Source organism: Schistocerca americana, chromosome X, assembly GCF_021461395.2.
Source record: "Schistocerca americana isolate TAMUIC-IGC-003095 chromosome X, iqSchAmer2.1, whole genome shotgun sequence".
NCBI lineage: Eukaryota > Metazoa > Arthropoda > Insecta > Orthoptera > Acrididae > Schistocerca > Schistocerca americana.
The window spans coordinates 119,143,319-119,169,753 of NC_060130.1; the positions used below are offsets into that span (position 1 = coordinate 119,143,319).

Here is a 26,435-nt window from a genome sequence, read left to right on the forward strand (position 1 = left end):
CAATACTTCTCCAGGATACTTCCAATGACTTGTTGAGTCCATGCCATGTTGAGTTGCTGCATTGCATCAGGCAAAAGGAGGTCCACATGATATTAGGAGGTAACCATCAGTGAAATGATAATTAAATGGACACCCTAGCTGCAAACAGGCGTTGATGTACTTCATTGGGGACATGTTGAAAATGTGTGCCCCGACCGGGACACGAACCCAGGACCTCCTGCTTACATGGCAGACGCTCTATCCATCTGAGCCACCGTGGGCACAGAGGATAGTGCGTCTGCAGGGACTTATCCCTTGCACGCTGCCCGTGAGATCCACATTCCCAACATGTCCACACCACTACATTCGTAGTGCGCCTAATAGGTGTTTGCCCATCATACTCATTACTCTTGGCAGATTAATCCACTAAGTCCCGTACGAGTTCGGGCATGGCGTGTGAGTTCACACAAGAAGGTCAATGGCCGGGAAGCCATATTTTAACTATATATGATGGTAGTATCTGTTCCCGAAAGAACAGTTACCGTGGATGACCATGCAGCTTTGCTAGAAATGAAATGATAATTAAATGGACACCCTAGCTGCAAACAGGCGTTGATGTACTTCATTGGGGACATGTTGAAAATGTGTACCCCGACCGGGACTCGAACCCGGGACCTCCTGCTTACATGGCAGACGCTCTATCCATCTGAGCCACCGTGGGCACAGAGGATAGTGCGTCTGCAGGGACTTATCCCTTGCACGCTGCCCATGAGATCCACATTCCCAACATGTCCACACCACTACATTCATAGTGCGCCTAATAGATGTTTGCCCATCATACTCATTACTCGTGGCAGATTAATCTACCAAAGGGAGGAAGGTTTATCTGTTTAGCAAGAGTAATAGAAGGCAGATTTCAGACTACCTAACAGATCAAAACGAAAATTTCTGTTCCGACACTGACAATGTTGAGTGTTTATGGAAAAAGTTCAAGGCAATCGTAAAATGCGTTTTAGACAGGTACGTGTTGAGTAAAACTGTGAGGGACAGGAAAAACCCACCGTGGTACAACAGCAAAGTTAGGAAACCACTGCAAAAGCAAAGAGAGCTTCACTCCAAGTTTAAACGCAGCCAAAACCTCTCAGACAAACAGAAGCTAAACGATGTCAAAGTTAGCGTAAGGAGGGCTATGCGTGAAGCATTCAGTGAATTCGAAAGTAAAATTCTATGTACCGACTTGACAGAAAATCCTAGGAAGTTCTGGTCTTACGTTAAATCAGTAAGTGGCTCGAAACAACATATCCAGACACTCCGGGATGATGATGGCATTGAAACAGAGAATGACACGCGTAAAGCTGAAATACTAAACACCTTTTTCCAAAGCTGTTTCACAGAGGAAGACCGCACTGCAGTTCCTTCTCTAAATCCTCGCACAAACGAAAAAATGGCTGACATCCAAATAAGTGTCCAAGGAATAGAAAAGCAACTGGAATCACTCAACAGAGGAAAGTCCACTGGACCTGACAGGATACCAATTCGATTCTACACAGAGTACGCAAAAGAACTTGCCCTCCTTCTAACAGTCGTGTACTGCAAGTCTCTAGAGGAACGGAAGGCTCCAAATGATTGGAAAAGAGCACATGTAGTCCCAGTCTTCAAGAATGGTCGTCGAGCAGATGCGCAAAACTATAGACCTATATCTCTGACGTCGATCTGTTGTAGAATTTTAGAACATGTTTTTTGCTCGGGTATCATGTCATTTTTGGAAACCCAGAATCTACTATGTAGGAATCAACATGGATTCCGGAAACAGCGATCGTGTGAGACCCACCTCGCTTTATTTGTTCATGAGACCCAGAAAATATTAGATACAGGCTCCCAGGTAGATGCTATTTTTCTTTACTTCCGGAAGGCGTTCGATACAGTTCCGCACCGTCGCCTGATAAACAAAGTAAGAGCCTACGGAATATCAGACCAGCTGTGTGGCTGGATTGAAGAGTTTTTAGCAAGCAGAACACAGCATGTTGTTATCAATGGAGAGAAGTCTACAGACGTTAAAGTAACCTCTGGCATGCCACAGGGGGGTGTTATGGGACCATTGCTTTCCACAATATATATAAATGACCTAGTAGATAGTGTCGGAAGTTCCAAGCGGCTTTTCGCGAATGATGCTGTAGTATACAGAGAAGTTGCAGCATTAGAAAATTGTAGCGAAATGCAGGAAGATCTGCAGCGGATAGGCACTTGGTGCAGGGAGTGGCAACTGACCCTTAACATAGACAAATGTAATGTATTGCGAATACATAGAAAGAAGGATCCTTTATTGTATGATTATATGATAGCGAACAAACACTGGTAGCAGTTACTTCTGTAAAATATCTGGGAGTATGCGTACGGAACGATTTGAAGTGGAATGATCATATAAAATTAATTGTTGGTAAGGCGGGTACCAGGTTGAGTCCTTAGAAAATTTAGTCCATCAACAAAGGAGGTGGCTGTACTTGAGTATTGCTCATCAGTGTGCGATCCTTACCAGATCGAGTTGACGGAGGAGATAGAGAAGATTCAAAGAAGAGTGGCGCGTTTCGTCACAGGGTTATTTGGTAACCGTGATAGCGTTACGGAGATGTTTAACAAACTCAAGTGGCAGACTCTGCAAGAGAGGCGCTCTGCATCGCGGTGTAGCTTGCTCGCCAGGTTTCGAGAGGGTGCGTTTCTGGATGAGGTATCGAATATATTGCTTCCCCCTACTTATACCTCCCGAGGAGATCACGAATGTAAAATTAGAGAGATTAGAGTGCGCACGGAGGCTTTCAGACAGTCGTTCTTCCCGCGAACCATACGCGACTGGAACAGGAAACTGAGGTAATGACAGTGGCACGTAAAGTGCCCTCCGCCACACACCATTGGGTGGCTTGCGGAGTATAAATGTAGATGTAGATGTAGAAGCCCCGTACGAGTTCGGCATAGCGTGTGCGTTCGTACAAGTAGGTCAATGGCCGGGAAGCCATTTTTTAACTATATATGCCGGAAGTATCTGTTCCCGAAAGAACAGTCACCGTGGATGACCATGCAGCTTTGCTAGAAATGAAATGATAATTAAATGGACACCCTAGCTGCAAACAGGCGTTGATGTTCTTCATTGGGGACATGTTGAAAACGTGTGCCCTGACCGGGACTCGAACCCGGGACCTGCTGCTTACATGGCAGACGCTCTATCCATCTGAGCCACCGTGGGCACAGAGGATAGTGCATCTGCAGGGACTTATCCCTTGCACGCTGCCCGTGAGATCCACATTCCCAACATGTCCACACCACTACATTCATAGTGTGCCTAATAGATGTTTGCCCATCATACTTATTACTCGTGGCAGAGCAGGAGGTCCCGGGTTCAAGTCCCGGTCGGGGCACACATTTTCAACATGTCCCCAATGAAGTACATCAACACCTGTTTGCAGCTAGGGTGTCCATTTAATTATCATTTCATTTCTAGCAAAGCTGCATGGTCATCCACGGTAACTGTTCTTTAGGGAACAGATACTACCGTCATATATAGTTAAAATATGGCTTCCCGGCCATTGACCTTCTTGTGCGAACGCACATGCTATGCCCGAACTCGTACGGGACTTGGTAGATTAATCTGCCACGAGTAATGAGTATGATGGGCAAACATCTATTAGGCGCACTACGAATGTAGTGGTGTGGACATGTTGGGAATGTGGATCTCACGGGCAGCGTGCAAGGGATAAGTCCCTGCAGACGCACTATCCTCTGTGCCCACGGTGGCTCAGATGGATAGAGCGTCTGCCATGCAAGCAGGAGGTCCCGGGTTCGAGTCCCGGTCGGGGCACACATTTTCAGCATGTCCCCAATGAAGTACATCAACGCCTGTTTGCAGCTAGGGTGTCCATTTAATTATCACATCATTTCTAGTAAAGCTGCATGGTCATCCACGGTAACTGTTCTTTCGGGAACAGATACTACCGTCATATATAGTAACCATCAGTATTAGAAGGTACCGCATCTGTTTTGTCACCTCAGTGTATATTCTCTGTTTCATAGATCTTTTCCATAGGTGGTTGTAGCTTGTATTGTGGCCCTTCTCAATAACTTCCCTTCTGCCCCACTTCAACCACTGTTTCTCTTTTCAAGTGCCTTCTTTTTGTACACACACACAACATGATAGGTGTGACTTACCCTGCTTTCAGCTGTGCCTGTTTCAAGGTTCTCTAAGTTTCCTTTCCCACTTTTTTTTTGCAGTTGAATGAGTGTTCGTGCCAACTGTACCAGGTGATTAGGTCCCACATGGGCTGTAATTATTGTATAACAGCAAAACTTGGTAGATATGGTAATACTTTAATGTGGAACTGACTTACACTGGAAAAAAGTAGTTCCAAATTTGGCTGCCAGGTGCAAATCTTCCACTGTACAGCATTTCATCAATGTCTCTGGTACTCATATGAAACAAACTATGTAAGCAGTGATCAATAATAACATCAACATTATGTCTTTCTCACTTGTTTGATCTTTTCTGTCCACATTCCTTTCAAAATCCATTGCATATGGAAACATTTCTATAGATCCTTCTTGCATTCACAGTGCATTAGAATATCTACCAAGCTTTGCAGACGTAGGGTAACTACAGACCACGCTAGAGCTCTGTGAGTAGCTGCACCTTAGTTAAAACCACCTGGTATAAGAGCCAGAATTAAGTTCTTTGTTGCATTTCAACCAATCACAATTAAAAAATTTTTAATTACGACATCATCTGTTGTTATATCTGAGTTGGGGGTAGCAGGGAGAGTATGAGTATTTTCCATAACCACATATCTTTCTGTTGGTACTGTAGTTACAACACATCTTGCGTAGGGTTTGGAATATAATTGATTTCAGATAGTCTATGTTGCCTAAGGAAGCCTAGTATACAAGTTAACAAAATCTGCATTTATAAGACTCCACAACAGGTCTAACCTAGGAGAGGTTCCAAAAATTTTATTTGCAGTAAATGACATTTCTTGCATATTTGTGAATAGAGGGTTAGCCAACAACAAGGTAAAGAAGTTTGCCGAACCTGACTACACCAGGGAATAAGAACATTAAGTTCTGTGGGATGTGCTTAAAGTACTTCATAGGCAGAAACATATTGTTTTAATTGAATTGGGACCGGAACAACTTGGTAAAACTCTGAAAACAATTAGACATTTACAAAACCAGATGCTCTCTGTCTGTTAGTTATGGCATATCACGCTAATAGTACCTCAAAACATAGGAAGACAGATAAATAACTTCTGAAACATAAAACACATTGTTGCACTCTTCAATAAAGATTGCTGACAATGCATTGATCTGACATACAGTTATGTAAAGGGCATGTAGAAAAAGTGACAAGTGATTTCCCAGTTTTGCAAATCACTGTCTCTTGAAGTATTGTTTTTTGGTTAACATAAACTCACTGGACAAAATATTAGTTACTTCTGTAAAAGAACACAGTGGTCTAATTTTTTGTGTGATAAAGTGTGAAATTGATTCATTCGACATCATACTGGGAAGTATAAATTATGATCCACAGAACATGCAAATGACTTAAGTCATGGTGGTGAAGTGGTGTGTAAGATTGAGTTGGTTGTAGTATGTAATCACCACAGTAAAACAGATCAATGTGGAGATGTGCCAGGATACTATAGTTCAATTCTTTTATCTTGGCGGCTCGCGCATGCCCGCCCAGACGCGGGAGATTGCTGTGTTGCCAGTTTCACACGACACATGCGCCAATAAAAGCAGCAACATAGTATACCATAGTTCGCAAGCTTACGTTTAGGGGGATGCGCGCAGTTCGTGAAGTAAAGCCACCACGGCCGCATTAACCCTTTCGCTGCTACAAAGACGTGCTCCCTGCAATCCGCGCCGTGCGCTATTTTGTCACTGCACTGCTCGCCTGTGCAGATACGTCGTGTTCCGACTGCTTTGACACCCTTATCATTCGATTCCACAAAAACTATTTGGCCCAAAAATTTGATTTTTACACATCTTCTTGACTGATACCTTCCCCCCATACATGACTTAATTTTGTTTCAATGTTCAACACAGTTATTATGCAGCATTAAATATAGTAAACCATTGCACGAAATTTTGAAGAGTTTGCAGAGGTAAAAGTCCATAGAGTATACTTTCCGTATGGTCGATTTTAGTTGCCACAATGTTGAGAATGAAGTGTGGACAAGATACCTAAATTTCATATTAAATTTACTGTATAACAATATCTCATTTAAGTACCACAAAGGTGTCGTATGTAACATTGAGAAATATTCCATCTTCCACGACTGTAACAAAAGTTTTATATACACTGAGCACGTTTGGCTTTATTTTAAAACACTTCAATCAATCAAAAGGAAGTAGATAAAATACATTAAACAAAACTGTGGATTTACAAAAACATTACGACTTGAATATACCGTCTATCAGTGAAGTGCTCTGAGCTATGTCAAATATAATTTTTGTGTGTGGCACACACGAACATCATTTATTTGCTAAAACACTGATCAGCCAACACAAACATTGAATATTGTGTTACTGCAGCACAAAACTACGAAAGGTGACTTGGCAATGGAGGAGACAAAATACTGTCCACTGAAGATGCTTCAAAAGAGAGAAACGCGTCTGGTCTAAATAAGTCGCTTATTACAGTTGCAGAAGAGTAATATATTTCAGTACCATTGGTAAAACTGCGACTGTGGAACAAAAATAAGAAAGAGAACATGAGTACCATTGTGTATGTGCCATACCTATCATTGATTGAAGTGCTTTAAAATAAAGCCAAACCCGTCCGGTGTAAATAAAACTTTTATTACAGTCGCGAAAGACGGAATATTTCTCAATATTACGTACGACACCTATGTGGTGCTTAAATTAAGTGAGATATTGTTATACAGTAAATTTTATACGAAATTTAGGTATCTTGTCCACATTTCATTCTCAACATTGTGGCAACTAAAATCGACCATACGGAAAGTATACGCTATGGACTTCTACCTCTGCAAACTCTTCAAAATTTTGTGCAATGGTTTACTACATTTAATGCTGCATAATAACTGTGTTGAACATCGAAACAAAATTAAGTCATTTATGGGGGGAAGGTATCAGTCAAGAAGACTTGTAAAAATCAAATTTTTAGGCCAAATAGTTTTTGTGAAATCGAATGATAAGTGTATCAAAGCAGTGGGAACACCATGTGTCTGCACAGGCGAGCAGTGCAGTGATGACAAAATCGCGCACAGCGCGGAATGCGGGGAGCACGTGTCTGCAGCAGCGAAAGGGTTAATGAAGAGACAAAGCACTAGAAATTTCAAAAAAATTGCATTCAAACGAATATAATTCGTGAAGTAAGGCACTTCGATATTTTTTTGAATAATGAAAATATTAAGCACCGCTCAAGGTTTGAACTCATGACCTTTCGCGTAGTAGCCCAACACCTTATCCGTTGCACTAACGTAGCTCATCTGACTAGAACACGCCATGAGGACTCTAACGCGTCACGCAAAATACTGACAAACACTGTTGGTTTGACTATGAATTACTCACACTTCGTCGAAGTACAATAGGAAATAAACAATTACCGCTGTTCTTTATTGCGAAAAAGCGGTTTGTGAGATTGATACAAACACCTTTCCTTGCTATCACCTGAATTAGGAGTCTTATTGCTTGTTTGGTTTAATTAATTAATAGAATATGAAGCAATTGGTACAAACAATGCTTTTTCCAAACTTTCTATAAAAGAAACTCAGCTATCAAGACATTGCTTTTGTTCTATTACTTTATTTATGACTGAACGTTTCTAAAACTGAAGACACTCGTCCATGCTTTGCACTGCAGTCGAGATCTGGCAACGTCGTTCTCTGTTCATTGGCTGACTGTGTTTTGTGACGTCAGATGTGCAGAACGAACCTAAACTCGGCCGCTAACATAAATGACGCACACTTTAGAAAGGGGTTATTATCTATGGATGTGCCTATGACCACGTTATGAATGAAGTTGCTCAATTTGGTGGTGTACGAGTGGGTACTGTCCATTGTGTTGCAGTACCACTTACAACTATGTAACATGGCATCAGAACAATGGCCGCAGAGAAATCCTTATTGACAGGTACAGGAGGCAGATACCACGTCTTCTCAGTGATAATCAGTTTGAAACCTGAAAGTGTGAGGATCCTATATCCTCTCATGTCAGAATATTTGCAATATTTTGTGATTTTTCCAAGTTCACTGCTTCATGTTACTGCAGAGTATATGTTATTTTAATGCAGCCACCATTGCTTTTGCCATGTCCAGCATTTTACAATAATCTTTGCTTGCTGACAATGCATTCTGATATAGTTATTGTTGGTTTGTGTGCGTACTTGGCATTGCATTGTGTAAGAGTGTGCCAGTGGCTGCTGTCAGTGTTGATCAGATGCAGTTGCTAATATATTTGGGCTAATTGTTCACGCTGTGTTCCAATCATCTTAAAATTTCAGTTTGAAGTGATTAATGTTGTATTGTGGCAAACAGGATGTTGATAAAACTGGGTGTCGTAAAACAGGTTAGTGATCCAGTCAGACCTCTCATTGTATGCTTCCTAAAATTACCAGAATAACAGGGATGTTTGAAATGAGTAGTTGCAGCCATGGGCAGGTGACAGCACTGCGAGTTCATGACAGTTAGTGAGCAAACAGTGCACCATTTTAGTACTCATGGATCATTGGAATGGACAACAGTGTGTGTTAGCCATAAAAATGTTTTACAAAAACAATGTTAGTTTGGTAGCAGCACAGAGGGAGTTTTGATGTTTTTATAATTTAGGACATCATGATGCCATTCCATCAAAACATATGATAAAATCTTGGACCAATAACTTTGAAGAGACTGGATCTGCCCTCAAGAAGAAACCACCAGGATGACCAAGAAGTGTGTGTTCTCCAGCGAACATTGATGTTGTACGCGAGTCTGTCTAACGGAGCCTACAGTGTTCAATTTGTAAGCAAGCAGCAGTGGCTGGAATGTCCCAGGAGAGTGTTCGCAGAATTCTTCATCGTGATTTAAAATTTCATCCATACAAACTACAGGTCATGAACAATTGAAGGACAGCGATTACCAGTTATGATTAGGATTCTGTCAACAGATGATAACAAAAATAAACAATGATGATGAATTTATAAACAAGTTATGGATGTCAGATGAGGCACATTTTCATCTCACAAGTTATGAAAATAAACATGACTACTGTTACTGAGCAAACACAAATCCTAATGTCATTCATGAGCACCCTTTACATGTTAGTAAAGTGACAGTATGGTGTGGTGTTTCATCACATGGGATTATTGGACCGTGTTTTTTTGCAAATGAACAGGGAAACACAATAACTGTCAATGCCAATTGTTATGTGGAGATGTTACAAACTTTTGTTACACCTGCATTGAACAACTATCTGAATTTTTCAAGAAAATAGTGTCAACAGGATGGAGCGACATCACACACTGCACAGCAATCAATGGCATATGTGCAAGAATTGTTTGGGAACTGTGTGATCTCATGATTCGGTTACAGTCCCGGGCCCCCTAGATCCCCAGGTTTATCCGTTTGTGATTTTTTTCTTGTGAGGCTACCTCAAGAGCAAAGTCTACACAACTTGACCAAAAACCTTTGTATTTGTACAGGAGGACACCATCTAAAGTACGTAATTTTTTAAAAAAATGATAAGTGCCATCAGTGTTTCGTAAATGGAAAAGTTGTAAGGTTTCAATTACTATGAATGCAATGTCTTTTCTTCACCACTTCTAGTTTTATTGGGTTATGGAAATGTTCCTGTTTTTCTGTTCACCCTTTATATCACTGAATCATTGAATATAAGAGAGAGAGAGTGCAATATCGTTTCATATAAGCACCATCAACTCATTGCCTTATGTATGGAGACTGGTAATAATGATGTCACATCATGCAACAATCTTCAGACATCATGCAATCACCAACAGCAATGTATGATGTGTGAATTTGACATTTTCAGTGGCGCCTTGATTTTTCAACAAACGTTGGACGAGAGAAAAGATAAATTGTGTATGCCGTATGCGTATTTGAATAACACAGCTAATCAGAATGAGAAATATGCCATAATTAATGAGAAGTACAGTATTGATTGAGATAGTGTTGTTATGGATGTCATTAATGAATTGGGACTAATTAACAGAATTCAGATTGTAGAGGCAACTGAAAGTGAAAGTTCAGATTTGAATGTAGACATTGAATTGCAGATGCAGGAGTAGACAATAGTTGTGTTGATAATGTAGGAAGGGAAGATTGGTCAATGCAATTAAAAAAAAAAAAAAAAAAAAAAAAAAAAAAACTGAGTGCATATTTGAAAGCAGATAGTCAAAAGTTAAATGTTGGTAACTAAAACTTGATAAAAAACTAGATAATGCTAAGCAAGATTTGAAGACAGGTTTGAACAAAATGTTGGATCCAAAAGTTATGGACATTCATAATGATGTGCAGGATCTGTTCAGTAATTTTACAAAGGAATGTAGCAAATCAAACAGCATGCAACTGTTTGAATTAGTGCACTGGGTTAGGAGGAGGAGGGGGAGGAGGAGATTAATGTTTAACATCCTGTTGAAAACGAGGTCATTAGAGGTGGAGTACAAGCTTGGATTAGGGAAGGATGGGAAAGGAAATTGGCCATACCCTTTCAAAGGAACCATCCTGGCATTTGCCTGAAGTGATTTAGGGAAATCATGGAAAACCTAAATCCGGATGGCTGGATGCAGGTTTAAACTGTTGTCCTCCTGAATGCGAGACCAGTGTGGTACCTTGCTCAGTGTGCGGGGTTAAGACACATTGTCAGAAGAACAAGCAGATGTAACTATGGTACAGGACCAAGTAAACTTACCACATGAAATTGTGAAACAAGCCCCACTGCACAGTGTGGTAACAAATAACGGGGGAGTTCTGGTAAAGATTTGAGCAAACAGAATAAAAACTCTGTTATTTCTCCTGAGTGTGCAACAACAATTTTTAAATGTAGAATCAAAAGTACAGGAACTGGATAAAATTCTGTTGAGTCCACTAGTTGGTCAGTGGGAGCATCACAGTAAGAACTCAGCGGATTTCTTACATCAATTAGAGAGGATGCATTAGGTTTGGTATTAAATTAACAAACCCATTTTGACATGTATCAGCTTCACTTACTTTTTATGCAATGACCAGTAGTATGAGCAGATAAATGGAGTTGGGATGGGATGCCCCTTGTCACCTATTATTGCAGATTTTTTTATGGAAGACATCGAGGAACATGCTTTGGAGTCAGTGGCTATGACAACTGTGTGTTTTTCAAATATATAGAAGATGCTTTTGTTGTTTGGCCTCTTGGCAGTGAGAATTTGAATGGCTTTTTAGAACACCTGAACTCAATCCCCCCAATATTCATTTCACGATGGGGCTGGCTACCTTCCCTCCATTGATGTGGTGGTCAGGAGGGAGATTGATGGTATGTTGAAAGATGCTATTTATAGGAAGCCAGTTATAGGAAAATAGTAAAATAAACTGAAATTGAAATGTGCTACTATAGGATATAATAAGTTATATGGACAGATAAGGTATGAAATGAAAAAGTGGATGTGTGAGAGGGCAAGAAAATAATTCAATGGAAATTCCTCATGTGAAGAATGGTTTAGTGAAATGCAAATGTACTTGCTTGCAAGGAATCTGCATTGCTTCACAAAAAGAGTGATGGGATGGGAAATAATGTTCAACAAAGGACTCAAGGATGCATCATGCTAAGTACTGCTTAATGTAGAATTTCCTGGTCAGAAGACTCTATATGAAAAGACACAAAAACCTTCAAGCATGTATGTGTTTTATACTCAACATAAATAAATAGTTACACCTGTTGATGCTCCCATCCTCGTTTATAACTGTTAATGGGACTTTGGTTTTCACATGTTCACTAGTCTGCACATGTACAGACATAATTGTTGGTATAAACAGTAGTTGTTCTCATGAAAATGAAACCTTTCTGTTAAGTTTAATGTGACAAATTATCCATAATATCTTACAACGGCTCTTTTACAGACCTAGGGGACCACTGTGTTGGTTGGATCCTGGCGCATTTGGTACTTTGGGAGTTGGTGGAGGTTTTGCGTTAGGTGCAAAGCTGGCAAAACCTGATGCACAAGTGTGGCTGATATATGGAGACGGTTCTTGTGGGTACAGCATTGCAGAGATAGATACAATGGTGCGTCATAAGCTTCCTGTGGTAGCTCTTGTGGGCAATGATGCTGGTTGGACACAGATTGCCAGAGAACAAGTGCCTCTCTTTGGCAGTAATGTTGCCTGTAAACTAGTGGTAAGTTTTTATCTGTGATCTGAGCGTGGGTTACTTTTTACAAAAATGTAGTTTATGAAAGTTATGATTTCATGAATGTACACACACACAAACACACACACACACACACACACACACACACTCTCTCTCTCTCTCTCTCTCTCTCTCTCTCTCTCTCTCTCTCTGTGTGTGTGTGTGTGTGTGTGTGTGTGTGTGTGTGTGTGTGATATCCATCAATCATCTCACCCTCTTCACTCAGAATACCCTTCATGAATGATAACTGTATGTTAAATTAATGATTTGTGTATGTGTGTGAGGGGATAATAATATTCAGATTCTGTGAATCGCTTTTCTCACATTGCATTATCCAGCACTATACTGTATGAATAACTGATGTAATGGTGCCTGGCTCCATTAGGTATCATAGACAACCAAGCTGCTCTGAATTTGAGCTCTCCTTCAGAGAAGTTGTTGAGTCTGAAGTGGTACTCTTTCTTCATTGGACAGCTGAAGCCGTATTTCAACTGGACTAAGTGTACCTATTTATTTCAAGAAATTTAAAAAAAATGTAACATAAACATAGAGACAGCTACTTGGTTAACATTGTACAGACACAATATCAGACGTAACAGCAACCAAGTTTTATTCAGCTTTCACATGAATAGAACCACAGTAACTCTGAATGAAGTATAGAACAGTACAAAGTCTCATAACTATAGAACACATTGATATACAGTCATGAAGGTGAGCATATGAAAAGCAAGCAAATATAAGTGAGGCCAAGGGCCTGGGGTGCCAGCCTTATATCGGACTGTTGTGCACGCAGCACAGTACATCCTGCACCATCTGTCCAGGTTGTGAGGCAACCTCTTTAGACTGGCTGAGGAGGTACTCATATTGCATGCTGTTTGATTATGCACACTCTCACTATATATTTACAGCAGTACTGCTAACTGCTCTTCCAATTTAAGTAACATGTTTCTCATTTCCCCCTTGGAGAAAAGTGTTCACTGTAGAGATGTTCATGCCTTCATCATTAGAGGTGATGCCTGCTGGAGCAGGTGTTGTGCTCTCACAGGAGAATATGGTTTGAAATGGTGCAGGCATGGACAGGAGCAGTGCCCCTTCCCCTGTGAGAGGCCATAATGGCGCACTGGTGATGCTGGTGCTGTATCCATGGCCACATCCAGGCAGGCACTCTGTGGTGGAAGCAGTAGAGAAGATGGCAGCAGAAACAGGTGTTACAGAGACACAGGCAGCCCAGCACTGACTACTCTGCCTGGTGGTGGCAGCACTAAAGGGCAAAGACGGGCCAGGGCTAGAGGAGGCATGGACTGTGGCCCATGCCGATGGGGCTGGTGAAGGCGGCCACAGGGTGGAAGGCTCTCTGGTGCACAGACTGAGCTGGTCGTAGTGTCATGACTCCGAGACATCAGAGGTGTGCATGACACAGAACTGGTGGCTTCAGCATCAGTGGGCAGTCACTGGTATTCACACAGGACACCGGTCAAACCTGTGCGCCCAGATGGCGGAGCCCAGATGGAATCACTGTGCAGCAGGCACCAGTGGGTGCCTGGGCAGTGGCCAGAGCAGATGATGCAACATCTGCAGCTGGTGGCTACGAAGCAGCTCTGCTGGGCTATGGTCGTTGACTGGAGTGAACCTATATGAACTTGAGGGGTTTCCTTGGTAGAACGTTGAATGATATATTTTTTCTGGGTTTTGTACATACAGATCACCACCTACTCCACCCCTTCATTCGACTGGGTGAAAGCGAGGGTCTGTATCTTGAGACACAAACTGTGGGCCATTGTCTGTCACAAGCATGTACAGAAATCCTGCTGAGGAAAAAAATCTTTGAGATGGCCAGGAGAGTAGTCGCCATGGATGAGGATGGGCAATGAGCCACTTAAGAAAATTTTGAGAAAACATCAACCACTACAAGCCAAAATGATCCCACAAAATCAGCATAAAAATGCTCCCAGGGGCACTGAGTTGTGGGCCACGGGGAAACAGAGGCCCAGGTTGCCACTTGATTGACATACTGTTGGTAGGCTGTAGCAATGTGCACGATTTCATTGGCAATACCCGGCCAAAACATGTGGCAGTGGGCCAGCAATTTCATATGAGAAACAATCCTATGGTCTAGGTGGAGAAGGCGCATGGTGCCCTGTTGCAGTGCAGAAGGGATCACAACCCTGAGTGCTGACACTTCAGTAGCCGACAGTAGTGCACCATCAGGAACTGAGAGGTGGTGGTGGAGAGCATAATAATTAGGCAAAGAATCTTGCACCCAGCCTTGTGGTTCATCCATGCAGCCATGGTGGACAAACTGAACAACTTTGTGTAAGATAAAATCAGCCATAACAGCCACCAAAATGTGAGAACTGGTAACAGGAAAGTCATCGACGGTGTTTTGAGCTTCAATGTCTAAACTGAAACACAAAAGTTCATCCCGATCAAATGCTGGATTGGAGCCAATCAGCAATCGTGAAAGAGCACCCCCATTAGTGTGTTGTACTGTGTGCCAGAAATGAATCTCATAGTTATAGCATGACAAAAAAAGTGCCCAGCATTGCAGGCAATGGTTCACTTCGACCAATAAAGGTACCAAAGGATTGAAAAGAGAAGCCAGAAGTTTATGATCAGTAATCAAATTACACATTGAACCATATAGGAAAGTGTGAAATTTTTGGAGTGCATACACAATAGCAAGGGCGTCTTTTTCTATCTGCGAGTAGTGCTGTTGCACCTTATTCAGAGTCTTGAAAGCATGCACAATACGGGGTTTGAAACCGTCTTCATATTTGTGTGCAAGAACAGCCCTGAGGCTATTCTGGGAGGTGTATGTGGCCGAAACAAGATGTTGGCCTGGTTCAAAGGTAGCCAAGCAGGGTGCTGAGCATAATTTTGACCTTAATAGGGTGAAAGCGTGCACAAAGGTGGGTTACCATTGAAAAAGTAACATCTTTATGTAAGAGAGCACAAAGTGGCTGGGCTAATGTGGCTCCAACAGAAAGAAATTTATGGTAGTATGCAATCTTTCTGAGAAAGGCCTGCAACTCTTTGATGCAGTAAAGCTATAATGGCATCAATATGCTGAGGTAAAGGCTTGACCAGCATGCAAGACTTCAAAACTGAGATAGACATAGATGGCTGAAAAAAAAAATGTGATTTGTCCAAGTTACATTTGAAACCAGCAGCCTGTAGCACTATAAACAAGGCATAAATGTTCTGCAAATGTTCATCTGTTGAGGAAGATGAGACCACAGTATCATACAGGTGGCTAATGCACCCCGGCACAGAGGCTATGAGTTGCTCCAAAAATCACTGTAAAATGGCAGAGGTGCTAGTCGCATTGCATGGCAGGTGCTGGTATTGATATAACCCAAAGGGGTTATTCGCTATGAGGACATGGTTAGAATCGTCATCCACAGGCAGTTGTAAGTCAGCTTTTGGAAGTCTGTTTTGGAAAAATGTTGGCCCCCAGCAGGCTGTGCGAGGAGTTCATGAGTATGGGGTAAGATACAGGTATCAATAGTAGACTGTGAATTTACAGACACTTTAAAATCACCACAGAGCCGAAGGTTGCCATTAAGATTTTTGACAGTTACCAATGGACTAGACCATTCACTAGAGGGAGACAAGCACGATAACATCCAAAGACGTAGGTCGATCTAGTTACAATTTGACTTGCTCCCATAAAGCTCCTGGGACTGTGAGCCTTCTGTAGCACATCCCAGAACTCCCAAGAATGAGGAGCAATATTCTGAACAAAGCATGTCCAGTTGTTGGTATGGAACTTGATACAATACCAGATACACTTCCTCAGAAATAAAGAACCCAAAAATTCTGATGACGTCCAATCCAAATAAGTTTTCCATGTTGACACCATCCTCTACAAGAAAGGTCAAAGGCCAAACAACTGCTTCGTGCACTGTGGAAGTAGATGCCTGTTCCAATATGGGTATTTGTTGTTTGTTGTAACCCCCCAACCGACAAGATACAGGGGACACTGCAATTGACCCAAGATTCACTCTGGTTTGAGAATTTAGCAAAGTCACTGCTGCTCCTGTGTCCACATGCATTTTTAACATCTTGTCCATCACACATACTTCAATGTAGAGTTTGTTTGGGGCTACTATCACATAGGAAACTGTTCACATCCATCTTCATGTTTGGTGAAGGAAGTCGAGAGTTGCACACAGACACAATATGTCTTCTTCTTCTTCTTCTTCTTCTTCTTCTTCTTCTTCTTCTCTCTCTCTCTCTCTCTCTCTCTGTCTCTCTGTCTATCTCTATCTCTCCTTTTTTTTTTTACAATGGTTGCACGTCGCCCAACACTTTGAGCACATGGCCCTCTCATATTGAACAAAACAATAAGGGCACGATGGAAGATGAATGTGCAACTGCTTTGGTGATGCTGACTTCTGCTACCTAGAATGGCACTGCCCAATGCATCCAGGAGGCTGTGGTTGCATGCCATGATGTCATCTCCATGTGAGCTAACAAACAGCAGCTGAGGAGGAGAGGAAACAATGGTGCCTACTTCACACCATGCCTCTACCTGATTCTGCTGCCCTAGATACTTAAAAAGACTGAGCAATGTTCAGAACATCTGTGAGAGAGAGATTTTCACATCGTAAAGCACATTCATGAACTTCCCTATCAGCATATGAATCTCAGTGAGCCTCAGTAACAAACTGGCAACTATGGCTAAGCCAATGAAGTTCCACTGCCCAAGCTCTGTATGACTGTTGCAGCCAGTTTTGACAATGGTAGAACTCAGTACAAGCAGCTGTAACATGGGTATGTCTGCATTGATAATTAGAAAGCAGTGGACACATTTCATCAAAAGAGATGCTGGCAGGTTCCTGAAGAGGAGCTCCATGGCACAAAAGGTGGTAAATGTGAGGAGAAGAAATCCATGCCAAAAATAAAGGCTTATAGAAATTGTAGTCAGCGACTCTAGAGGCTTGAAAATGTTGCCGAAGTCATTTTTCACGTGCATCCCAAAACAGTGTGGGTTGCATTAGTGGTGGTGGCATCTGGGGCCAAATTGTTTAGTATCACAAAAAGAACCCACTGTTGGTTGGTGAGAGTTTTATGTTGTTGAAGAACTTCTTCCACTGACTTGCTGGCTGTATATTGAACCAAAGAAAGTAAATACATGGAGTAGAATCCCATCCTCATCACCAAGTATGTTGTAACAGTGGACAGACACAATATGAGAAGTAACACCAACCAAATTTTGTTCTGCTTCCACACTAAGAAATCCAGAATAACACCGAATAAAGTATAGAACAGTACAAAGTCTCATAACTATAGAACACATCGATATACAGTGTGATGGGTGAGCATACAGTAAGCAAATAAATATAAATGAGGCTGATGGCCCAGCATGCTGGGCTTATATTGGGATGTTGTGCACATGGCACAGTGCTTGCTGCACTGTGTGTCCAGGTTGCGAGGCGACCTGCCTAGGCTGGCTGAGTGGGTACGTCTATGACTTGCTGTTTTATGCGCACTCACACTATAAGTTTACAACACTACTGCTTGCTTATCTTGCCATTTACGTAACATGTTTCTCATTGAACATTTGGGCCAACATAGTTGGCTATTTTTTGTATTTTCAGCATTGCAGCACAGCCAGCAATCATGATAATCTAATATATAAGAAACTATCAGCCTCGATTGCGGTAATGAAACCAACCTTTACCTAGGTTTGAGCCCAAATAATTCAGCCTTCTTCAGGAGATATACCTGAACCTATAATTTGTCTAAGAGGGCATGCCCTAGAAATAAAACTAAAACAGCCTGAATAGGCGTAATCACATTTTAAAAACGCGGTACATAAGTACTAAGTCAATACCAAGACTTAACTTAAGCTGTGGCGTGCACCTTGTGTACATGGATGCCGTACGGTGCGCCTCGGGGCCTCACCTGAAACTAAGTAGGACTAGATAATGCTCTGCAAATCAACGTGGCGGGGAACATTGCGCATGTCTAACTGAGACCATGACTGTCAAAGGTAAAAGACCAATGTAGGCATATCTTAAAACAAATAACTTATAGAAAGGTTGAAAATCTTAAACATAAAGCCTCTGCACCAGGTTATGACTAAAATGTAACAAACTATGCATTGATTTATGTAAGTTCGAACACACTACCCTGACTTACACTATTAGAATATATCGGCCCTTTCACAATGAATGCTGCATAACGCATCCATTGTTATTAATGAAAGATGACATAGGACATAAAACAGGGAAACTGCCATAATGCAGTAATCTTGCTTAACCTGTGTACAGATGGTTGAGTTGTTGGTTTTATGAGTTGATGTAGATATACTTCTTATTGCTGACACACACTGAATGAAGACTATTATCAAGATTAATTTTTTATCTTATTACTAAAAATAACGCATGAGTGAACGAACGACAACACTTCATTGCCATGTAATAGCAAATGACCAGCATAGGTCAAATTATGTTTTACATGTAAAAAATATGGTAATTGCATGAATGGACGTGCAATGCCCTTTCATCGCCTTTATACTCTGTCGGCCAACAGGGGTCAATTTCACTACATGCTATAAAAGAGAATTAACGCCTCTTATATTAAAGGCTATTATTAAATAAATATGATATGATAAAACGTGCTTGACCTGAAAAGACACATAGGAAAATTTTATGGACACTTGACATGGGAAAACGGCATGTTCTTCACAGGGAAGAATTAAAAAGAAATAAAAGGTAGCTACTAATATGCCCATGTGCATGCCATAAATGGACAAGGATGAAGTTGTCTCTGGATTGCAACTATAAATAAATGTAAAGGGAATTAAATCCCAAAAGGTCGAGACGGACCAGCTAAACTTCATCTTGTCACCTGAGGCTCCAGTTCATTGCTCTTGGACTAGTAACCACTTATATGAATATAACTATTGTCTATGGGATAGATGCGGGCATCTTAATTATTTAAAAGCCATGTGTGGCACATTATGCAAGCACCATATGTGGAAAGATCACCTGATGGGAATCATATACCAAAATGTCACATGCTCAAATGCACGCATGCTAGCCACTACCTTACGGGATGTCTAAAATAAAGTACATCAAACACCGACCATCTGTGTCACACCACCACTGAAATACTGCTCGGCTCCTGCCAATCAACCATTTATCTGGTCATGATATTCTAAATAATGGCATAAAACATTTTTTAAAAAATCTTGTTTTTTAACTGAAGTTGATCATTAAGGAGGTTATCCTCCTCAAATTGCAGATGTTTAAAAATCTCCATTTCTTCTAGGATGTCTAATCTAGTACCTTTAATCTCATGATGAAGTAGCTCCGTGCTGGTTAGGGGATTAGGCGCATGTGCATTTTGGATCAGGTGTTCGGCGAAGGAGGAACCTCGTGTGTCGTCACCACTTTTGGTTGGAATTTGCTCCTTATATCTAGTAGCAATGGATCTGCTTGTTTGACCTATATAATAATTTGGGCAATTCCCACAGGCACTGGACTCGCATTCAATCCAGCGTCCAGCCATCCTGATTTAGGTTTTCCGTGATTTCCCTAAATCGCTCCAGGCAAATGCCAGGATGGTTCCTTTCAAAGGGCACGGCCGACTTCCTTCCCCATCCTTCCCTAATCCGATGAGACCGTTGACCTCGCTGTCTGGTCTCCTTTCCCAAAACAACCAATTCCCACAGGTGATTTTATAAACCCCAGAGCGAAATAGTTTGTCATATGATGCTTGCAGTGTATGGACCAAAGTTTTTTCAGATTTTTATTGGTTGAAAATGCTACCTTAAACCCATAATTCTTAAGCATTTGGCCTAATCTGTAAGAACCCCTGCCTATGAAGTGAACAGATAAAATGGCAGCAGGTTCACTTTCTTCCCATGAAGGCCCAATGGTACCGACCAGCCACTGTGTCATCCTTAGCCCACAAGTGCCACTGGATGTGGATATGGAGGGGCATGTGGTCAGCACACTGCTCTCCCAGTTTACAAGACTGGAACCGCTACTTCTCAATCAAGTAGCTTCACAGTTTGCCTCACAAGGGCTTGCCAACAGCACTCGGCAGACTGAATGTCACCCATCCAAGTGTTAGCCCAGTCTGACAGTGCTGAACTTCTGTGAAAATGAGAAGCTACATGAATAAATAAATAGTGACATTGACATCCAAACCACTGAAGTGACATCAAATCAAAAAGCTTGCATCAGCATACTGGCCTAATGCCCCGCACCCCCCCCTTTTTTTTACAATCGTATTGACCAATTGTAAAAAAAAAAAAATTAGCAGTCTACCAGTGAGGCATGCTGCCCGCTGATAATGATTAACTTTTAACTTGTGTAGAAGGTATGTGAATTGCTGTTTCTTAAGGGCTCAATGAAAATTAATTTGTTTTCTTGCTACACTCTGTAAGGTTTTGCTGTAGCATGTGTGGTTTTTTTCAAATACTGGTATGTAGTGTGCATGGCTGTGAAGTGGTCAAAACACTGGGCTTGTATGCCAGAGGAACTATGCTCCAGTCCCCATCAGCAGATCCATGTGTAAGTTTTGTGTAGTTGCCCTAAATTGATAAAGGCAAATGCCTGGACAGTTACTCAGAAATGTCATGGCTAGTTTTCTTCTCCTATCCAAGTTTGTGCTCTGTCCCTAATTTTTGTCTTAATTTTTGTTTGAATATGTAATATTTTGTAACTCATTTGTAAAATAAATAATTTCTGTTACTTTTTAGAATATATTTGGGCTCTATTCATTTCAGGTATTTAATTCATTATGTTGCGTCTAATACAAAAAGTAATTTGTGAAGACCTTTCAGTGTGTAAATTTGTCTATGAAACTGAACCAAGTTCAGCTGAAATTTCATAACCTGATCATTTTGTCATTCATTAGTATTCGTTGCTTCTGTGATTGATGTTATTTATTTTACAGAAATATGTTTATTAAAAAGGTGTATTTCTGTCTTTGTTAAACAGTATGAAGACTGATATTTATCTATGTTCTTCTCCTAACAGCACACCAACTATGAAGTAGTTGCAGAGGGTTATGGTGGGAAGGGAATTCTGATATCAAGCTCATCTGATGATTTAATTTCCTCTCTTAAAAAGGCAGTAGATCTGCACAGCAAGGACCACACAGTTTTGATAAATGTTCTAATTGGTAATACAAAGTTTAGAGAGGGAAGTATTTCAGTGTGATGATTTAGTGAGTAAATGCACTTTAAACTGCAGCCTTATTTCATGGACATTGTACAAGGAGAAATCATAAACATCACACAAAGGCCCTGATAATTAGGTAAAGATAGCACTGAGAAATGTTCAAAAGGTGGTTTGGATATTAAGTTCTTCAGCTATCTCTGTTTAAAAATTGAGATAGTTTGTGTTAAATGGCATTTTATGGTGATACGGATTATTTTGGTAGCTTTAGTGAGTTAAAATGGTGAAATAGTGCTGTGACTGAAAATTGTATTACTTGATGTACTAGTTTATAATTTTTAATCAGTATTGAAGCTGGGACAGTTTTCACTGCAGCTATATTGCAAGTGTATTGTAATATTTTTTTCATACCTGTGGATGCTTGACTGAGTCTCCATTATTCCTCAAAAATGCATTCCCAAAAGAAAGGCAAGGTTATATTTATGAGGTCGCCCCATGTGTTGCCCAAACCTTACAGTTAAAGGGTCTGACTTATAATTAATATGTGAAGAGCATCATGTCAGTCTTGCCATATAAACATAATACTATTTATTTATGATGTTTGTGTTCAGTATTGTGAAATAGCAGTTCTGACCCTGATTTTGCCGCATCTGCACTATGTTATTTTGTTTGTTTCATATACAAGAGGTGTTCTGATGTTATTGTAGTCACTTGGCAAGGTCACAGTGGATTGTCAAAGGAAAATGAAAATAAGTAACTGGCAGTTGACAGATTTTTGATTTTTCAGATATGACTGGCACGGATGATTATATCTAAATTATTCAATTAACTAGTTGATCACTGAAAATTATAAGGAGCATTGTTTGTAAATTTAGTAATGGGCTGCTCTACAAGGAAGCTATTTAATTTTGTGTAAACTGGATCCTATGACTGCCACTGGCTGAGTGTTCATGTTTAAGTGAATTTAACTGTTTTGACATTTCTCATGGAAAATAATGTTATTCAGTCCTTTAGGCAGATTCACAGGAAATTATGTAAGATCTCTAGAGGACAGAGAATATTCAAAAATTGCTCTCATTTAAAAAAAATTAGAATACTTCATAAGGCTTTTAATTGGTAAATCATGTGAGAGTAAGTAATTTACTCTGAGAGTAATACTTCATTTCTCTGTTCATATCAGCACTTTAAGACACACTTGTTCAGCTCCTTGTTGTAGTGTAGCCTTAAGGTAGTTGTACATTAAAGGAAAGTTATTGTTTATCTGTTGTTTTGTTGGTATAATTGATGTGTGATTACTGAAAAACAGTATTTTGGCTATGAAAACCTGTGATATTAGCAAATATAACCACATGGGCATAATATTGGTTTGCAGCTGGAGATATTGAAAAACACAATGTATGATATGAAGCTTCAGAAGTTACTTTACAAATAAATTGTACCTACAGATGTGGAATGAAAATAAATTTATACCTGCTTCATAGCTTTCTACCACATTCATTTCCTTCCTTCTGTCTTTCTGTTGGTCTTATTCATCACTTTTGTTTCTTGAAATGCTATTGTGTATTGTCTGGATTACATTACCCTGTGAGGGTATTGCAGCCAGTCTTCCTCCAAAGTTTAGATACCCAACAAAGTTGTCTTCCATGGGGGAGTTAAAATTGTCTAACCATTAAGACATTTTCTTACACACTCTCTAATTACAATGAATCTGAAACAATTTTGGCTAATGTAGTGGTCTTACTAGAACTGTTGGAATGATTTGTTATAGCACAACAGTCTCCAGCAGTTACCTTTGTTTGCATCTGAACAAAATTGTAAAAGTATAATTAATTGTGTGGAAGAATCAGTCAAATGTATTTCACTTGCAGTATTATTGTTTTTCTTAAAGATGTTGGAGGCATGCATTTGTGAATTTGATTTACAGATATAATTTATGTATCTGTGTGGAGCACCCTTATGATTTTTGAATATCCACTCATAAACCTGTCCTTTTATCATCAAAAGGTCCTTTTCCCCAAAATGTGTTACAGTTAGTTAATACTTTGTGGATTTGGTAGCTTATCAACAGCAGCCAAATGCAGCTCGTTTGGTCTAATGTGACTTCTGGATAAAATATGACATAAGTATACAACATTCTTCTCCAGAAAACATAATTTCTGCAAATAGTGTTTTAGGCCCACTTGCTCCAACTTGGTGAATAGTGTTCTTAGATTGATGATATGTTCCTGAGTGGCGCTACCAGTTTCTACTACATAATCTGGGTAATTTCAGGATGAAATTTGTATATAAGATGTTCTAAATCCCTTTGAAAGACACCAGTTCACTGGCTGCCCTGAAAGGTAGGTCATTACAGCAACAAAGGCTGACTGGTGTGTTTATTTCTGGAGTTTGTGAGGCTTCATTGAGCGGTAGTTATGAGCATACATTGGACAAATCTATTTTTGAGCAACTCTTCCCTCTAGAAATTCTTCTGGCTACGGAGTTGGGTAGGAATCGGTGATGGGGTTTTCAAACAATCAGGGAAAATGCCTACTGGCTAGATGAAACAAATTCAGTACCACCATGAATCTTAGTTTGATTCCAATGAGAATGTTATACACAACAAAGTTTTGGCCTTTTTTATGTTGTCTGCTGCACAACCTAATCCCATAAAAATAATCCCAGAAATTAATGGTATTGGTCACCCACTACTTTTAAAAGAATTTCATTGGAAACTATGTTGATTGAATCTTTGATTTCAAACCTGATGATATTGACAGCATCATGTTCAAAGGTATTTTTAGATGTGAAATTCTTTTCAACTAGAAATGTGAATGGGTGAGTGACCTAATTTATAGATTGTGTATTTTTCTTTGATCGGGGTTAGTTAGTTGTAACTGATTAAAGATACTGCTCATTTGTCAATGGCTGAAGTCACAAAAGACAATGCATTTCTAGATTTGTGAGGGATTTTGTTGCATTCTTATTGACTTGGAATTGTAGTGGTACTTGTGGTAATGAACAACTATAGTGGGATATGGTTTTACTGGTGTAGGAGAGCTGGTACACTGCTTACTTGCATTGGTGTTACATGTTTATGATGGTATCGACTGTCTGTGCTGCTGAGATACCGGAAGTACCACAGCAACTTCATATAAATATTTGAACTGTTGCTCCACTGCTTGTGACACTTCAAAGTCAATAGCCAGTACCCCCTCTAGTTGAGGTTCTCTAATCGTAAGGCATCCCAATGAACTCCCCCATCAGGACTAAATAGACAATGTTGTAATAAATATGAGAGTCAGCATAGGACCATTGATGCTCAGGGCTATCATATTCAAAATTGCACCTATGTCTTAATCTATGTAGTTTGACAATTATGTCCTGTTGGTTTTAGTAGCTGGTGGAATTCTATGCTGCTCACAACAATATGGCTGTTATTTGTATAATATAAACTTAGCAACAAAAATTTTGTTGAAAGATTATGCTGGTTGGTTTGTTAGTGGAGCTAAATTTTTTAACAAGCCAAATGAACAGGGTGGCCCACCATTCTGTGGATATTTAGGATTTTTGCAAAATTTAATTTCAAACTTAGTTTTCCAATGACTTTTTCAAGTACTCTCTCAGTATAACTTCACTAGTGTCTACATGCCACCCCCATCGTGCCTTTCAAGACAGATGCAGTTCAATCCAGAATAAGACGCTGAATTCCACATCACATCTCTGCTGAATAGACTGGCATACCCATGCTTCTGTTTTAACCTAGAGGGAACATGGGAGGTGGCCTTTTTTATTTTTTATTTATTTTTTGAGGGTCTTAGAATGTAGAACACAGTGGTTGCACTCGCTTGGTTTCCAATTTTGATACCAAACAGATACTCCTTACTGTTACAGGCTTCGTACAGAGTGAAAGGCCTCAAGCCACCAGTCTCTGACTCTGCTCACTAGGATCAGCTACCACTCACACAAATGAGAACCAACGCCTCTCCCATTCCCTATTCCTATATTTTGTTCAATCTTCTAGGCTGGTAGTCAATAAAATTTTTCTGGGTTTTTGTCAATATGTACGAGGTGCATTCAAGTTCTAAGGCCTCCAATTTTTTTTCTAATTAACTACTCACCTGAAATCGATGAAACTGGCGTTACTTCTCGACATAATTGCCCTGCAGACATACACATTTTTCACAACGCTGACGCCATGATTCCATGGCAGCGGCGAAGGCTTCTTTAGGAGTCTGTTTTGACCACTGGAAAATCACTGAGACAATAGCAGCACGGCTGGTGAATGTGCGGCCACGGAGAGTGTCTTTCATTGTTGGAAAAAGCAAAAAGTAACTAGGAGCCAGGTCAGGCGAGTAGGGAGCGTGAGGAATCACTTCAAAGTTGTTGTCACGAAGAAACTGTTGCGTAACGTTAGCTCGATGTGCGGGTGCGTTGTCTCGGTGAAACAGCACATGCGCAGCCCTTCCCGGACGTTTTTGTTGCAGTGCAGGAAGGAATTTGCTCTTCAAAAAATTTTCGTAGGATGCACCTGTTACCGTAGTGCCTTTTGGAATGCAATGGGTAAGGATTACGCCCTCGCTGTCCCAGAACATGGACATCATCATTTTTTCAGCACTGGCGGTTACCCGAAATTTTTTTGGTGGCGGTGAATCTGTGTGCTTCCATTGAGCTGACTGGCGCTTTGTTTCTGGATTGAAAAATGGCATCCATGTCTCATCCATTGTCACAACCGATGAAAAGAAAGTCCCATTCATGCTGTCGTTGCGCGTCAACATTGCTTGGCAACATGCCACACGGGCAGCCATGTGGTCGTCCGTCAGCATTCATGGCACCCACCTGGATGACACTTTTCGCATTTTCAGGTCGTCGTGCAGGATTGTGTGCACAGAACCCACAGAAATGCCAACACTGGAGGCGACCTGTTCAACAGTCATTCGCCGATCCCCCAAAACA

At 40.7% G+C, this 26,435-nt stretch overlaps 1 protein-coding gene and 3 non-coding genes across 4 annotated transcripts in view; 2 read left to right on the top strand and 2 right to left on the bottom strand.

Moving 5' to 3' along the window:
- LOC124555513 (2-hydroxyacyl-CoA lyase 2-like) overlaps window positions 1-22,978 on the top strand; it is a 97,398-nt gene extending 74,420 nt beyond the window's left edge. The window contains exons 10-11 of the mRNA XM_047129459.1: window positions 12,075-12,348; window positions 21,360-22,978. Coding sequence (XP_046985415.1) covers window positions 12,075-12,348; window positions 21,360-21,542 — 457 coding nt within the window. The 3' untranslated portion in view covers window positions 21,543-22,978. The remainder of the gene's footprint in view (window positions 1-12,074; window positions 12,349-21,359) is intronic.
- Trnat-ugu lies at window positions 187-261 on the bottom strand. Its single transcript has one exon. It is a non-coding gene; the product is annotated as a tRNA-Thr (tRNA).
- Window positions 627-701, bottom strand: Trnat-ugu. The gene has a single exon. It is a non-coding gene; the product is annotated as a tRNA-Thr (tRNA).
- On the top strand, window positions 3,755-3,829 carry Trnaa-ugc. The gene has a single exon. It is a non-coding gene; the product is annotated as a tRNA-Ala (tRNA).
- Window positions 22,979-26,435: the final 3,457 nt, after the last annotated feature.